At 42.2% G+C, this 16,248-nt stretch overlaps 1 protein-coding gene across 6 annotated transcripts in view; it reads left to right on the top strand.

The window, feature by feature from the left end:
- Nucleotides 1-16,248, top strand: part of TTC33 (tetratricopeptide repeat domain 33) — a 65,597-nt gene that overhangs the window by 23,238 nt on the left and 26,111 nt on the right. For 3 of the 6 annotated variants that reach the window (XM_084833134.1, XM_084833135.1, XM_084833133.1), the window contains 2 exons: nt 8,686-8,767; nt 9,548-9,610. In XM_084833134.1, coding sequence (XP_084689260.1) covers nt 8,686-8,767; nt 9,548-9,610 — 145 coding nt within the window. The remainder of the gene's footprint in view (nt 1-8,685; nt 8,768-9,547; nt 9,611-16,248) is intronic. The other 3 variants (XM_084833137.1, XM_084833138.1, XM_084833136.1) reach the window with 1 other exon arrangement.

Below are 16,248 nucleotides of genomic sequence, written 5' to 3'. Positions count from 1 at the left end.
TTGGCCTACCCCCTGCAGCAATTAGGCTTTAAAAAGAACTCTCTTGGTGCCAGTGGAAGCTTTTAGAAAGACTGTGCCATGCGCATGGGGGGGGGGGGAGTAAGTCACAATGCGCAAGGAATTGGGGGGGGTATCAGCTTTTTCCTCCCCCTACATAGAAGCCAACTTTCCTCGCCATTTTAAAAGCTTCCACTTGCACTAGTGGAGGCTTTTTGAAAACCCTCATTGTGTGTGGAGTGATTTTTTGAGGGGCGTCTGAACACACAGTAGAGGGTTAGTTCTCCCCTCCTCAAAATGCTGCGCCTGCACAGCAATTAGGGTTTTTATAAACCCTCCATTGGCAACAATGGATACTTTTTTTTAAGAGACTAATTTCTGTGCCAGGGTGGGTGGGGGATAGAGGGAAAGAATACAGCTCACAGGCTGGAGATTGACCGCCCCTGTTTTAAACTCTCAATTCAAATCGCCTGGAAAATACGAATGAGCTAAACCCTTGGTGTGTAATGGGTAAATAGTATGTGATGTGGAAAACAATTCAGGTCTTTCCCAAGGTTGTATCCAGGAAGTTTTTGACTGGAGAGGAGACAGAATTTTAATCTCCAGCCCCACACATGTCCCCATCCTATTCATCCATAGATTTTAATGAGGAAGTTATCCGTTTGTTAAAGTGTGTACCTGAAACTGAACATTGGAGACCTTTTCATACATCTAATTTTCTGGTCCAGCTTGGTGGTGGAGGTGGTAATTGGTTGTTATTCACAATGAAATGTTACTTTCATGTTTCCTTTTATGTAAGAGGAAAGCCAATTCATGTCTTCTCCGTGCTTTGCTCATACTACTTTCTTACAAAATAGTCCAGAGTTTTAGCCCTCTTACGTTACCATCATGGCGCGAGTCATTCCAGTGTGTCTGGTTTATGGGAAGAGGTGAAGTGTGGGCTGCATGTATATATGTGGACATGTGTGACCCCTGACCCTCCATCTGGTTCTGCAAGCTGCCCTCAAGGCCAAATGTTGCCAACTTCTCCTGTACAGGAATGGTCATCTGCACACATCCACCTACAGTTTCCTTAAAATAAGAAGCATTCTGGATGCTTTCTCTTCAATGTACTCAAAGTAAATAGAGTACAAGTTGGCAGCAGATATGAAATCTGAAAGATTTCTTTCATTTGTATCCTTAGCAGCAACTGCCCATGTTTATATAGGGACATTGAATGATTTCACAGCATTGGTAATGTGGCAGACATGCCAAGTTCTAGATCCAGTTTCTAGAAGTTAATGTGAGCATGGTTTGTATTTCTCCTCTGTTATAACTATTCTGTCTATTCCAAAACTCTAGACAGCAACATACTGATCCTGTGCATGCTACATAGAAGTAAATTCAACTGATTTCAGTGATACTTAATCTCTGTAGCAGATGTCTGTGACTGAGTGTTCACTGATACAGTCAGGAGTGTTGAAAGAAAAGGGAAATAATAAGCTGTACTGGGAGAACCAATCCGGGGGTCCTAAGCCTCTCTCCCTAGGAACACTCATAAGGAAAATGCTATTGCAGTACAGATTTAAAGCCATTGTGACATCATCAGCCAATAATCCAGTCCTCTCTCACCACCCTCTCCACTTTTTGCTTGCTCCAGTATTCTAAAACACTAAATAGCAAGATGGGCAGTTCTGCAGGTTTCGATTGTCCCTTTGCTACTTTTGCATGATAGCTGTGATCTCAAGGTCCAAGGTGCATATGCAAGAGAGTTGCAGAAGCCCTTAGAAGAGTCTGTTATGTAGCTGAGCCATGCTTAGAGCTTATCGCTAGGGAAGAGGTCCCAAATGAGTCTATGTGTGGATTTTTCTGCATGTGTTTAACTTGGGTTTTGGCATAACAGCCAATATATTTTAGACTGGAATGCTTTTTTTTTTTTTAAAGAAAATTATACACTATAGAAGTTATGGGAATGAAAGTCCTAAAGGTAGACTCTTCAGAAAAGCAAAATTAAATATATAATTACCCTGACAGTGGAGTTCCATCTCTGGTTATATAATCTCAAGAATGTTCTCCTCCTGCAGAGATTAAGTGTTTCCTGAGTGAGTGAATATGAATGTTCTCAGTGGCATGTTGCTGTTTATGCGTAGCAAAAAACTTCAAATAGGATTAGTTGGGATGGAAAGCGAAATGTCTAGATGGATTTAAGTAAAGTTCTGAAAATCTTAAAAGAGCATAATGAAAATGCAACCAATTATTTTCTTTTTATCCAAACTCCATCTTCTGATAGCAGGAAGGTCCTATTTTTTTTAAGAAAAGAAAGAAAATGAAACACGCTATCATTCTAGAGCATATCACCACAGGTGCAAAAGACGTTACCAACACAGCACCTGAATAATCTTCTGTTCATAAAAATACTTTGAATTTAAAAGCAAACAAACCCAAACTTTCCAAATTAAAATCAGTGGAATGTAAGTGCATACCACTGCACATGAAATTATTAGCTAAATTTGCACCTTTAATTTGCCCACACATGTCTAATGGTCCATATTTCTGAAGTTGGATTGTTGCTGCCAAGGGGTTCTATATCTGATGCAAATTGCTGGTTTACTTGTTGCTCTGATGTGCGACACTTGCAAATGTACAGAAAGAAAGAAATTTCTGCTGTGTAACATTGGGAACAACACTTGCTCCCAGGCTTCAAAAGTATTTTCTTCCGTGTTAACTGCTAATTTCTTGATATAGAAAGATTTGGCTGCCACAAATTTGACAGCATATCAAGACACATGGAGATGAGTGTAGAACTGTTAGGTGACTGGGGACCGATCTACATTGTGCCTGCCATCGCAACAATGCAATGTTACAACGCGGGGGATAGAAGAGGGTAAAACTTAGTCTCATTTGAAGGGATAGAACAACCCCCTGCTCAATGCAGGAAGCCTGATTCCCAGGTGGCCGCCAACAACGCGGGGGATAGAAGAGGGTAAAACTTAGTCTCATTTGAAGGGATAGAACAACCCCCTGCTCAATGCAGGAAGCCTGATTCCCAGGTGGCCGCCCATCCAACTACTGACCGGGACTGACCCTGCTTAGCTTCCGAGATCAGACAAGCGCGTGCACATCCAGCCCTTTGCTTGTTGCTGAGGAAACATTGAGTGCTGAGGAAGCTATGTGATCAGTAGCCGGAAGACGACATGCGGCTGTCAAGAGCTGTGATTGGACAGGAGGGAAATACAAACACTGCCGTATTTGGACAGGCAGGGGAGGGGACTACGACCAGATACGGTAGCGAAGGCAGAAAATCAGAGCACATTAAGGGGAAATACCGGGATATAAGGGTATTGAGAACAGGAACACGGAAGTGGGAAATTCTGGTTCCAATTTGAGGCGGATACTGCGTAGTGTGAAAGACGGGAGGTAAAACCTCATTGGAAGCAAAAAAAAACCCGTAAGTGTAGATCGGCACCGGATGTCTTCAAGTTTTGAAAACCGCACTGTTGTAAGTTGTCACTGAATTAGATCCAGGTAGTCACACAGAGGTGCTAATCTCAGGATATTTTAAGAAGATTGCCTATTTCTATCTACATGGATGCCAATCCAACCATAGTTAGCCATGCCTAAGGCTGCAGTCTCATGTACTTTCAGTTGGAATTAAGTCACGTTGAAACTAGTGGGATTTGCTTCTGAGAAAACATGCATGGAGTCAGGCTGCACATCCCGATGAAGCCAGTGTGGCTTTATGTTTAAAGTGGGTCCTTTGCCGCTATCTGTGAAGCATTAGCATTAGTACGCTAGTTGAGTGCTGGCTTAGGCCTTGGTTTCTTTTTATGCTTATGTTACACATGAAGATGCAGTGGCTCTGTTTAAATGAGACACCAGGCACTAGGAATGCGGCATTAGTAATGTTTTGTGAACCTTCACCATCACCTCTGAATCAGGCCGTAGTCACAACTAACTTGAGCTAAATTGGGTCCCTTTCTGTAGCCACCGAATTGAACATTTGGTTCTTTTATTCAAAAATGTCAATTGAAGGCAGGCTTCCCCAACCTGGTGTCATCCAGATGTTTTGGACTTCAGCACCTAACAGCCCTTGCCAGCATGGCCAATGGGGAGGAATACTGGGAGTTATAGTCCAAAACATCCAGAAGGCACCAGGTTGGAGAAGCCTGGTTTAAGGCAATATATGTACCTTATGTGAAAAAATGAAAGCTACAGAAATCAAGTGACTCCCACCCCTCCCCATTAGTTTTTGACTAATATTGCGGGAGGGGGGTTAGACTGTGATGAAACTGCACCTAAACAGTGGGCTCCTATTCTCTCACTGAAGGCATAGAGGAGGGGAGTACCACTGGTAATTTGCACACAATCTTTGAAATGTACACACATTTCAAGATCGGCTCATTGCAAAGTATCAAGAGCAAACATTAAAACAACAAAAATAAAGGGCAGCGGCTGACACAAACAAGCAGGGTACAGTCCTTCACGGTCCACTTTGTGGCAGCTGGTGAGAGAGAATCCACCAGACCAAATTTAGTATACTGGCTTGGGTGTTCACTTGAAAAAAAGGCAGAGTTTCTTCAAACACACAGCATTTGTGTTGTGGATCTTGTTATCTGCTTGGGGCAATCCTAGATTATGTGGATTTATCTCCTGGGGCTTGATGTGCAGTGAATTTTTCCTCAGGGCATAGAAGTTCAATCTAGAAGATCGAAGAAGCTATGCTTATTCAAAGCTAATTGAGAGGCAGAATCTATACAGGGATGCCTTCTTCCTATATTTAGCTATCTTTACACAAACACACACTAAAGGTGCAATCCTGTGCATATTTAGACAGAAAATCCTACAACTCCCAGCATCCCCCAGCCAGCCATGAGAATGCTGCGAGTTGTAGGACTTTTTTTCTATCTAAATGTACATAGGATTGTGCCTTAAGACTTGCTTTGTAAATAAACAACTGCCCAGACTGAGCTGCAAGAACAGCTGAACGAGCAAAGCACAACACATGATTTTCCATTGACCTTGCAGTACTGCACCATGGCCTTAGTGTTTCCATCTTGAGTAGAGTCCATGATCATCAGTTGTCAGGAACAATACCGTTGACATACTCCATGATCGGTAGCTTGAGAACTGTGGTTTTAAGTATGCCAAGAGCCAGTGTGGTGCAGTAGCTGGACTGTTAGGCGTGGACTGGGGAGACATTCAGTTATCTCTGACCATTTAGTGGAGTTATCATGGCCGAGGAGGAGGCATAAACTGGGTAGGTTCACTGCCATGTAAAAGTGCATGCACAGAGGCCAAGACGTAGACCAGGGAAGGTGTGGCAAGGCAGACACAGGATTATGTTAGCCTGAACTAAAGAGATACAGCAGTTCTGATAGGCTGTAGGAGGTCACTATCAAACTGATCACAGCTGGGGCTGGCCTAGGTTAGGAAGGGTTATAAATGCTTCACCAGCCAATCTTGTGGCTGATCTGGGAGCCAAACTGGACCTGAGAGATGGCTGAAGGGAAGCAGGAAGTGTCCTGTAGTTTTCCACACCGTTTATGCTGGATGAGCGCTTGGAGCCTCTGCAGCTGCCTCTGGTCTTGAAGGAACTAGGCCAGGGGTAGGCAACCTGGTGCCCTCCAGATTCTTTGGACTACAACTCGCATCAATCCCAGCCAGCCATCAGTCCCAGCTAGTGGTTGGGGATAAGTGGAGTTGTAGGTAGATGGTACCGGCTTGCTATCCGTGATCGAGATGCTGAATTTCCCCCTTTTTTAAAGTGTGCAAATGTATTTTCCACTGTCAAGTTCTAAAAGTCAGCAAGTTTTTCTATTCCTATTTTGCACACAGAAGAATACGTTATCTTCCAGCTTGGCGTGGAGCATGGCCTGCATTTTTTTCATTCATTTCGCTGACAGTGTAAACCCCCAAAGGGCTTAACTTTGATTACGGCTAGAAAGTCATGGTTTTAATCAACCCATTTTGTCCTAACGATTTTATGGCTGTATCTTTTTGTCCTGCAGATATTTTCACTAGCACGTCCAACATTCAATATGCTATATACGTGTGTGTGTATTTATAATTATTAAATAGCATGTTTAACCATTGAACATGGTTTATGTTTGTAAGATAGCAGTTAGTAAAAAAATGTAGACATTCTATAGTTTTATGAAAACAAAGTTTAAAACACTGGACTTAACTACTGAATACATATAACAAGTATGTTTTTTTCATAGTCTATGAGTCTAAATTCTGAAGAAGTAGTCACTGCGAAACAGGATTATACTGGGATCCTGTAGTCAATTAGTTGCCTGTGGTTTGAGCTTTAGCTTTGGAGGCACAATATGTTTTGTGGTGAGTTGTGATGCAGTACATTCAGAGAATACTCCCTGTTATCATTGCTCCCATGGACTGAGTTGTCTTTGAGGTGTCTCTGGAGTCTAAATTCTAAAGGAACGGTCACTGCCAAACAGGATTATAGAAGGATCTTGTAAAGACCAAGATCATCTTCTATGTGTATATCAAGATACTGTCAGAACATTTCTGTTGCTGAGTTTGGAAGAGCTCTGCCTCTTCAGGGTTGTGTTTAGCATTACATCTTGAAGGCAACGTAGTTTCAGAAGCTGGAGAACAGTTAAAGGATAGTTCATTATTTTTCCCTAATATGTATTTCCCCCCAAGAGTACTGCCTATTTTTGTACACCATATTCATATTTTGTATGCAATATTTTCATCTATGGTTGGTATGTACTAACCGGGTCTTGTTATTTATTTCATGTGAGTGTCCCCACAATTATATACTCATGTGATTTTGATCATTCTCCAGTTGTGTGCTTTATTAGTGTTGCCTGTTTTGGGTTCTGTACGGCTGGTGCCCTATTTGGTTGTATTGTTGTATGGATGAAAACTAAACCATGTTTACTGTTAGCACAAGCACTTGTATGCACCCTCCTTTTTCCCTTCACACCCAGCAACTGTAGACTTCTGTTCATTAGCCCCCTTCACACATTAATCATGAGAAAAGGGGTCCTCATGATGACCATAGAGCCACTGGCCATTCCCCTGAATGTCCACATGTTGATGCAGACATCTGCAGGGAGGAAGCTGCCTGCACGTAGCCGCCTTTGACACAGTCAGGATCCCCATATAGCCTTCCACTCCACAGACATCTGCATCAGTATGCAGATTCCAAGGGAAGAGACAGTGGCATGTTGAGGGGGGGGGGGCAAAAGGAGTGTAGACCTGGTCTTCACATGGGTCTCCTGCACGTGATTAATATCTGAGGTTGGCTCTAGTTGAACAGCAGACTATCATACTTTGCTGCTATGCCCAAAACTGGTTTGATCCTACTATGTGGGCAAACTATGGTGTACCTCACTTGTTGTGTTCACTGGCATTGTTGTGATCTACCAGGGAACCTCTTTCTTTTTTTCTTTGTTTCTCTAAGGCCCAGACCATAGGATTTTCAGGACAAGCTGTCAGCCCATCATGCTCCGTTTCTGATTTGCTTGCCCAGAAGTTGAGCACCAGAGTAAGCTCAGAGAACCACACGTCTTCATTTGCTATGGTTTAGGTAGCTCTGAAAAATGAGCTTATATAACAGTCTTCCCCAACATGGTGCCTTCCAGATGTTTTGGACATCTACTCCCAGCATTCCCAACCATTGGCCCTGCTGGCTGGGGCTGATTGGAGTTGAACATCTGAAAGGCACCAGGTTGGGGAAGATTGTTACAAAATATATTTTTAAAGGGCATGTTATGTTTGGTTACTGGTCTTTTACTTAGAAACAAGGGTGGAAAGGTATTTGTAGAATCTAAGGAATGAGTGAGATTTTCTAGGAGCCAGATAGGAGAAGACACCTGCCTCCTAACTTCTGCAGCAGGCCAGGTGCTAGTCACCCGGACTATTTTTTAGGTGCTAGTGGCTTCTAGGTGCCTGGTATCAAACTTTACCAGAAGCTAGGTCCAGCTCTGATTCCATGCAAGAAGGGCGCAATCCTATGCATGTTTAGACAGAAAAGCATCCTACAACTCCCAGCATTTCCCAGCCTTGCTTTTCTGTCTAAACATGCATAGGACTGCACCCTAAGGGCACAATCCTAACTAGATAGGCGGCCGCCTCTGACCTTGGAGGTGACTTCCTATCCAAAGCAAGGCAGGAGAGGCACGGGGAGATCACCACAAGTCCCTCTCCTGCCTTGCTATTTTTCGCTAGTCAGCTGTTTTCGGCTATCTAGTGGCGGCGGGGGGGGGGGGTAACCAGGAGAGGAAGCTGCTGTATGACACATAGGATGTGTTGTACGTGCAGCTCCTCTCTCTTCACCCTGGAACACCCTCAGCCCCGCCCCTTTTCAATCACTCCGCACTCCTCTTGCGAGCGTGGAGGACAAGGCTTCTCCGCGCTGCCTCCGAGGGGCAGTCAGTTTTCCGGGAACTGTCCTTGGAGCGCGAGCTCTGAGGTCGGTACCTGGAAATGAGCATATCCTATGGCCTGCTAGACAGTGTCTAGCGGCCATAGGATTGCTCTCTAAGAAAGTTAAAATAGACTGCCTTCCATGTCTTATGAGGTGATAGGAACATTAACTCATATTTTTGACATGTTTGCAATGAATATCATTCTAGTCAAAACCATTTTGGTCCCTTGACGAAATGGTAAAAATACCATCTTTTAAAAGTTTAAAACATCCATAAATTTAGTAAGAATGTATTGTTTAACAACTTGCAGGTACCGGGAGGCTGTTCAAAAATGGGATGAAGCACTTCAGTTAACTCCAGAAGATGCTACCCTCTATGAGATGAAGTCACAGGTAATGCATGACAGTGCCCTAGCAGCTTAAAAATGTGTGGATATTGATTTGTTCTGGCCATAGGCCATGACACAAAGAAAAAGTAGTGCAAGTACATTCCAAAGAATTCAGCAGCTAAACGATGAAGTATAGGGAATACATGGTATAATATCGTCAATAACCTAGACAGTAAAAGTGGTAGAACAAAGAAATCCATAAAATGCTTCCACAACTATGTATCACTGGAGTTTAATATTGACAGCAGTCAGAGCAAAAAATACTACTCGTTTTGCAATAAGAGAACGCATACTTCAGTAAAAGTAAAATTATACCCAAGAGAAGCCATTGAATATATCTGTTGACAATTGGCAATAACTATTTTGCCTTTTAAAAATCTGATTATAGAATATCATACCTTCCTTTTTCTTGTATGATTTATGAGTTTGAAAGACACCACTGGATGGTCAGGCCATATGAAACAGAGCTTGTGTTAGTGAAACACTATCCCAACTCACTTACTAGAATAGCAGAGTTAAGTCAGCTCAGTTCAGATATCATGCCAAGCTATGGTTAAGGAAACTGAACCACAGTTTGGTATGATGTCTGCATCAGAATCAAATACATGGTTTGAAATGGGTTTGCAGATCATGGTTTGTGCTAACTATGGTTTGGTGTGACATCTGAATTAATGCATCATAGTTAATGTTGTTAATGTTGCTCCGCAATACCTAGAAACTGGAATGCTGACCATTTTATTTATTTATTCATTACATTTATATCCTGCCTTTTTTCCTCTGTAAGGATCCCAAGGCGGTGTACATAATCGTTCTCTTCATTTTATCCCCACAACAACAACCCTGTGAGGTAGGTTGGGCTGAAAGTCTGTGACTGGCCCGAAGTCACCCAGTGAGCTTCCATGGCTGAGTGTGGACTAGAACCCGGATCTCCCGACTCCCAGTCTAACACTCGCGCCACTTGCTTGGAGGTTTGGAAGTTCAAGCATGGTTTGAGTTCTACACCGTTAACACAAATCATAGCTTGTGATGTCTGTATTGAACCACTGTTTGGTTAGCTAGATGTCTGGATAAATAATGTCCTGTTTACACAGAGATTTGGAGACACAACAACGTGTATTTAAAAATATTCAGATAACCATAGTTATGTTAATGAACGGTTTCTACCTGTTGTTAGTTTTGTTGTGACAAAAGTGTTAGGATAAAACTGAGTGAGCAAGGTTTGTGATCAACATGTTCACTGCTGATATACTGGTGTTTCCTATAGCAAGCAAGTAAAGTATGGACAATATGCCCATGCTCTTAAACACCTGTATACTCATGACGGGGAACCTTTATGCATGTTCATAAGTATTTTAAGTCTTGGGTATATAATCCATAATTTACAAGGTTGTTGTGGGAAATGCTAGTGTAATGCCAGTATATTTACAGCAAGTGTGTCTGCAGGGTAAAGTGTGGAACTGTTCTAAGAGGGTTCTTTTTTGGAAGGGCAAGGGTTGAAGGAACAGCCCTTTTTAACAGGGTTAAAAAGTCCAGATTCTGATGGTAGTTCATAAGCCTTTTTTTTAATTTATTTTCGGTTGAATGTTACTCTCTGTTTCTCAGTGTTCTGAAGAGCAAAGGTGGGAGTAAAACTGTGAAGTGATCACAAGGCCTCAGTTATAATACCTGAAACAAATTGGCATAGAAATAGCTCTTTTGCAGTTTGTATGTATGCATTTGTTAGCCCTTTATATGGCTATAAATGTCCTGATAATCTTGTACATTAATTTTTTTAATTCCAAAGCTTTTGTAATCTGATTAAAGTGTGATGTTAATGACACTAGAATAAAGAGTTCACCCTTATGAAGTCTGGATCTTTTCACAGAAAACATTTTGACAATGAACCTGTTTTCCTTTGAATATGTGCGGTATATTCCTGGGATACAGGAGAATGCATTTGAGCATGCTCAAAGTCCATTTCCCTACTCCTTCAGTAATTATATATGTTTGCAAAGTCAACTGAGCAACTAATATCACAGGTCTCACCCTTTGATCCACCACCCACTTACGCCAATGCTTAGGTTTGCTAAAAAATAAAAATAAAAATGCAGCTTTCCGGTGCAGGGCCATTTACTTTATCAGTAGCAATGTAATGTGTTGCAAGGGACTCAGTGATGTTCTTTAAAGAATCAGTTCAGATGAATATGCTGGCTAATGAGAAATCCATAAATATTTAAATTGAATTTGAAGTACTCAAATATTTAAATAAAGGAGTTAAATGTCAGCTCTGTTTACTCTATCTAATTTAGTCATCTTTTTCTGGTAATTAGGTGAATTATATCTTTACATAAATTATGGAGAACAATAAACTCCCATTAACTTTTTCATAATTTCTATAAATAGATCCCCCCTAAAGAGAACCTTGGGGCACACTCAAACAGTTTGTGTGAGCTCTGTGTGGTGAATAAATGTGATGCTCAATCAATGGAGGCCGGTTAAGTCTTTTCATAGCCTCAAGCCTACAATAGGCTCCTGTAGAGCCTATTGGGCTCTACAGGAGCATGTACATAGGTCAGAATCCAAAGACATTTACAAACCCAGCTTGATTTTGGACTTAAGAAGTGCCTTTCTCCAGTCTGGTATTGATTCAGAAGGGAAGGATTACCAGTGTGGAATGCCATAAGCGGTCTTCACACAAATCTTTGGAGCTCCCTTTTGATGAGAAATGGAGCATCATATATCCTTTGTTAACTTTGTCCTCATTTATATCCTTTTCCTTTCATCATTGGGTTCTGGGTTATATTCTGTTCTTTATGTGGGGACTTTCTAATTATGATATTTTATGGGTCTAACAAGGTGGCAAAGAGGCTGATACTTCAAAGCCGAAAGTCTCACCATCCTTCCGTTATTGAATAGTAGGTAGAAGGAATGCTGGGAGTTCAGTGTGTGTCATATTATATGAGAGAGACTCTTGAAACTTACCCTTTATCCATTTGTTTAAGTTGGGTTCCACAATTTTTGGCTGGCCTTGCTAGCCAAGCCAAAACTGATCATCAGGACCTAGTTTGGCCCTGAGCACTTGAAGCAGCTCCAGACACTTTTTTTAGCAGCAGCCTAGGGAGCCTCTTGTTACTCTTACCAGGAGGAAACAGTAGCAGGGAGCAGTGTCCCTTTGGCCACTTTAAGGTGCACCAGATACCTCAACTGCGGGAAAGGGTGGAGGAGACTTGCCAGTTTGGCTGCTTCATAATAGAGATACTCTGGGTTCCTCAAGTAATGGCACTCATGTTTTGCAATTATTTCTGGGCTGGCTAACTCTCACCCCTTATCTCTTTCTTTTCATCTTTCTCATATTCATTTGTTACATTTATATCCCACCTCTCCTCCAAGGAGCCCAAGATGGTGTACATGATCCTCCTCCTCTCCATTTTATCCTCACAACAACCCTATGATGTAGGTTAGGCTTAAAGTCAGTGAGGTTCATGGCCAACTGGGGACTAGAACCCAGGTCTACCAAGTCCTCTAGTTATTTTGTACTGCAGTTCCCATCATCCTTGCCCAGCATGACCACTCACCATGCTGGCCGTGATGATTGAAGGGATGAAGACATTACTGTTAGATCAGTACTTATTAAGGCTTTTGCCCAATTAAAGAAATCTTAATCGATGAAAGATATAAGAACATTAGAAGAGCCATGCTGGATCAGACCAAGGATCCATCTAGTCCAGCATTCTGTTCACACAGTGAAGAGCTATCCACAGAAAACCCACAAGCAGGACATGAATGCAACAGCACATGTGTATCATATGAGTTTTAGTTGATCAATTAATTACTCAGTACTGCATGAATTTGTCCCCACACCACACCCCATGTAATCATTCTAAAGAAAAGAAAGCATTCTTCCTTTGTTTTTGGTGATACCCATGTATTGAAACATGCATCATGTCTCACACAGGGGGGAATGCCTCTTATAAGTATATGGTATAGGCACTTATATTTTAAAATAATATTTTTAAATGCTGCCTTATTAATAGAAGGCATATGTTGAGTTGATCAAAATGTTTTCACTTGCTTAAGTCAAGCAATTATTCAACTAAACATTGTGACCCTAATGCTTAAATTGTACTTTGCCATTTTTCACATTTAAAATACCTGGGAAAAGAGTGACAGTTTTGACAGAACACAGTATTAAGTGCAGTGTGTGTCAGCTTCTTGCAATATATAGTAGAGTGAATGGTGCTGACAGAAAACCCTAAGGAAGCATCAAAGTTAACTTCTAATTTTTTTTAATGTTCTTTCGAATTGGAACATGCTTTGAAAGGCTTAGTGACACCAAATTGTTGTAGTTAAAGGATAGATGACTGAAGCTACAAAGGGCCATGACCCAGTGAAACAGTAATTGACTATTCTGTTATAAAAGTACTAAAAGGGATAAAAACCCAGATATGAAGGATTTTATTCCTCTCATTAAAATTGAATTCTATATGGAACAAGGTATCAGGTCATTTTGGAATGTGTCCTCATGGATGGGCAACTTAAGCAATTCAAACTGTAATTTGTGCAAAGAAATAACTAATAATTGTATTGCTTAACTCTGATTATACAGACTGTGAATGTTAAATAGTATTTTAATGCCCTAAATTTTGCTGTAGAAGTAGCTGCTACTCATATTACCAGCTTTGGCTGGAGCACCAGGTGCATCCTTTGGTAGAGAAGTCAGTCCTCACCTCCATATACCCCAGTCACATCTGTAATACATCTGTAAATTATTGTAATGCACTCTACATGGAGCTGCCTCTGAAGACACTTTGGAAACTTTGGTTGGTTCAAAATGCAGCTGCCAGAGTGTCAACTAGGGCTTGCTGGCTGGATCATAGAACTCTGATATTATGGGTTGTAGCCAGTGGTATCCTTCTGCCAGTGCAAAAGACACTGTTGGCAAATTGGCTTTTCCCTCTCCCTGGAGCCTCTCATGCCCCCCCCCCCTCCAACTTAGAGGCTGGGAGGACTCAGTTTGTTTCTGAGCTCATTTCTGACTCTGTTTCTGACCTTCAAAGCATTGAACAACGTAGGTCAGTCTTGCCCAACCTGGTGCCCTCAAGATGTTTTAGACTACAACTCCCTGCATTCCTGAACATTGGCTGTTGGCTGGGGCTGATGGGAGTTGAAGTTCAAAACATCTGGAGAGCCCCAGATTGGGCAAGGTTAGCCTAGGAACAACGTATCTTGAGAACTGCCTATGAATATTACCAAGCATTGTTAACTTTGGAGGCCCTGTTCTATGACCCTTCACCACCATCAGTGACCATGAGGGACAGGGACTTCTCTGCTGTGGCACTAAGGCCATGTAACATCCTGCCAAGGAAGGCCCACCTAAAGCAGGAAGGAGGTGTTAAGGGCCACATACATACACAGCCCACACAGTACTGTATTATATTTCTGGGTGCAGCATTCTGTCAAAAGCCAGGGTTAGGGGCGTCACACAGAGACCAATATGCTTCTGCTTCTTGCTTTAAACCAAGCAGCTATCTGGATCAAAGGAACATGGTTGTGGCAGACAATTGGTTGATACGCCTGAAAAGGAAGAGAAACAGACAATGATTAATCAGCATATGATGTGGCCAACTGACTCATCAGGCTTTATTTTACATAGCTGTTTTCTTTATAAAATGATGCTTCTCATTCACAAGCTTAGAACAAACCGTGATATTTCATTCAATAGCTGGTACCTCTACTCAAGAGGCTTAGAGTCCATGTCCTTTAAAATGATGTGTGGGACCTTCCACAGCCACCTCAAAGAAGCTATCATTTTTTGTTTTTGTTTTTGCTGATCAGTACTTGACCTTCCTCAAGTCCTTTTTTTCTCTGACCAAATCTCTTGATTGCTCAGGCAGTCATAGAATCATAGAACAGTAGGGTTGGAAGGGGCCTATAAGACCATCGAGTCCAACCCCCTGCTTAATGCAAGTCCCTGTAACAACTTCCTGGCTCAGGCCAGTGCTCAGCTGTAAACATTTTGGCTGCCTCCTTGTCTGCACTACCTTGGTTCCTGCTCCATTTCTCTAACCCTGCCAGCCTACTTATTGGTCCTGCTTATGGTTTTAATTTATGTAGCATTAGTAGTGCTCAAAATGTTTTCATTGTGTGTTTTCCCCACCATAACAGTAGGAGGTATGTACTTGTTATGGCCATTTTGCAGATGAGAAACTGAGGTGGAGACAGTGCAACTTCTGCAAGGCCACCAGTGAGTACTGTCAGAAGTAGAATTTGATCCCAGGGCACACACATCCAGTTGCCCCACCCTCTCTGAATTCCAGTCCCATTAACAAATGGAAGGAGTTCTTCCATTTATGCATGTGCAAGTATGGATCCAATCCATAACGTTTGCAAAGGAATTCGTGGGGCTGGGGAAAATGTGCAGAGCTTATTCACCCCGCTTTCCCCATAAGGACCCTTCTGAATGTTACATCAGGAGGCTGATGTGTTTCTTGTCTTACTGGCTTCTCTGAAACACCCAAAGCCAGTCTGAGTTTAAACTGATCCAACTTTGATGATATCACCATCCAGCAACTCACACGACTAGCTCCACATTACCATCGGGGCTTCTGCCTATCTAATACCAGCCCCTCAGGACGGTATTGGAGTGTCTGACTCAGTGGTGTAGTGGTAAATTTTAAAGTGCAGGCACTCATCATGACAATCCTCATAGCCACACCCCCAAAGAAAGTCCAAAAATGCCCACTGCTCTGTTGATTCATGTCAACAAACCAGTTCTAACAGTTTTCATCTCCACCAGGACCAGGCCTTTTGTAAAACTAACACGTCTTGTCCATTCAAGACCAAGCCATCCCAGAATACGTTACATCACTGCAGGGAACAATATACTGCTGTTGGGAGAATTCATCCCCTGCCCGTCCCACCACTACGGTGAGCATTGCAGCTAAGCTAAGGGGGAACAGGGAATCGTGGGCAGATGACATCAGCATCCCCACTGCTGCTAGCACTGGTCCCTGTGAGCCCTGGTTCCGCTACACCACTGGTCTGACTATTCAGTGTTTTGACAAACATTAAAAGGCTGTGAGGTTCTGTGCATGTTACAAGTGTTCTATAAATGGCTAATAGTAAGAAATCATTTTGAAGCCTTTTTGTTGGTGTTCACACTACTGCATATATCTTTTTTGTGCACCCAACTTTCCCTGAGGTAGAACTTTGTGTTGACCCTTTTCTGTCCGATGACCTTATTGTTCATGGCATTTTGAAGCAATATATTGGATCTGTATGGGTTGTTTCTCCCAAGCAATGTGCGGTAATAGCATTACTTGCCACTGGCAAACGTTAAGTTTACTGTGTGTGAAAGGTTAAATAAAGATTCAGCATGTCAAAGGCTGCAGCTGTGCCATGGAGACATAACCTAAAGGTGAAGGATCAATGGATGTTTTATTGTTACAGACAATGCTAATGGTTTCCAATTTTGGCTGTATTGTATAGGAGGGTGTTTCTGAGCTC

The sequence above is a fragment of the Heloderma suspectum genome, chromosome 2 (genome assembly GCF_057233095.1).
Source record: "Heloderma suspectum isolate Gila_16-S chromosome 2, 16-S_ref, whole genome shotgun sequence".
NCBI lineage: Eukaryota > Metazoa > Chordata > Lepidosauria > Squamata > Helodermatidae > Heloderma > Heloderma suspectum.
This window is presented reverse-complemented; position numbering and strand designations above follow the sequence as displayed.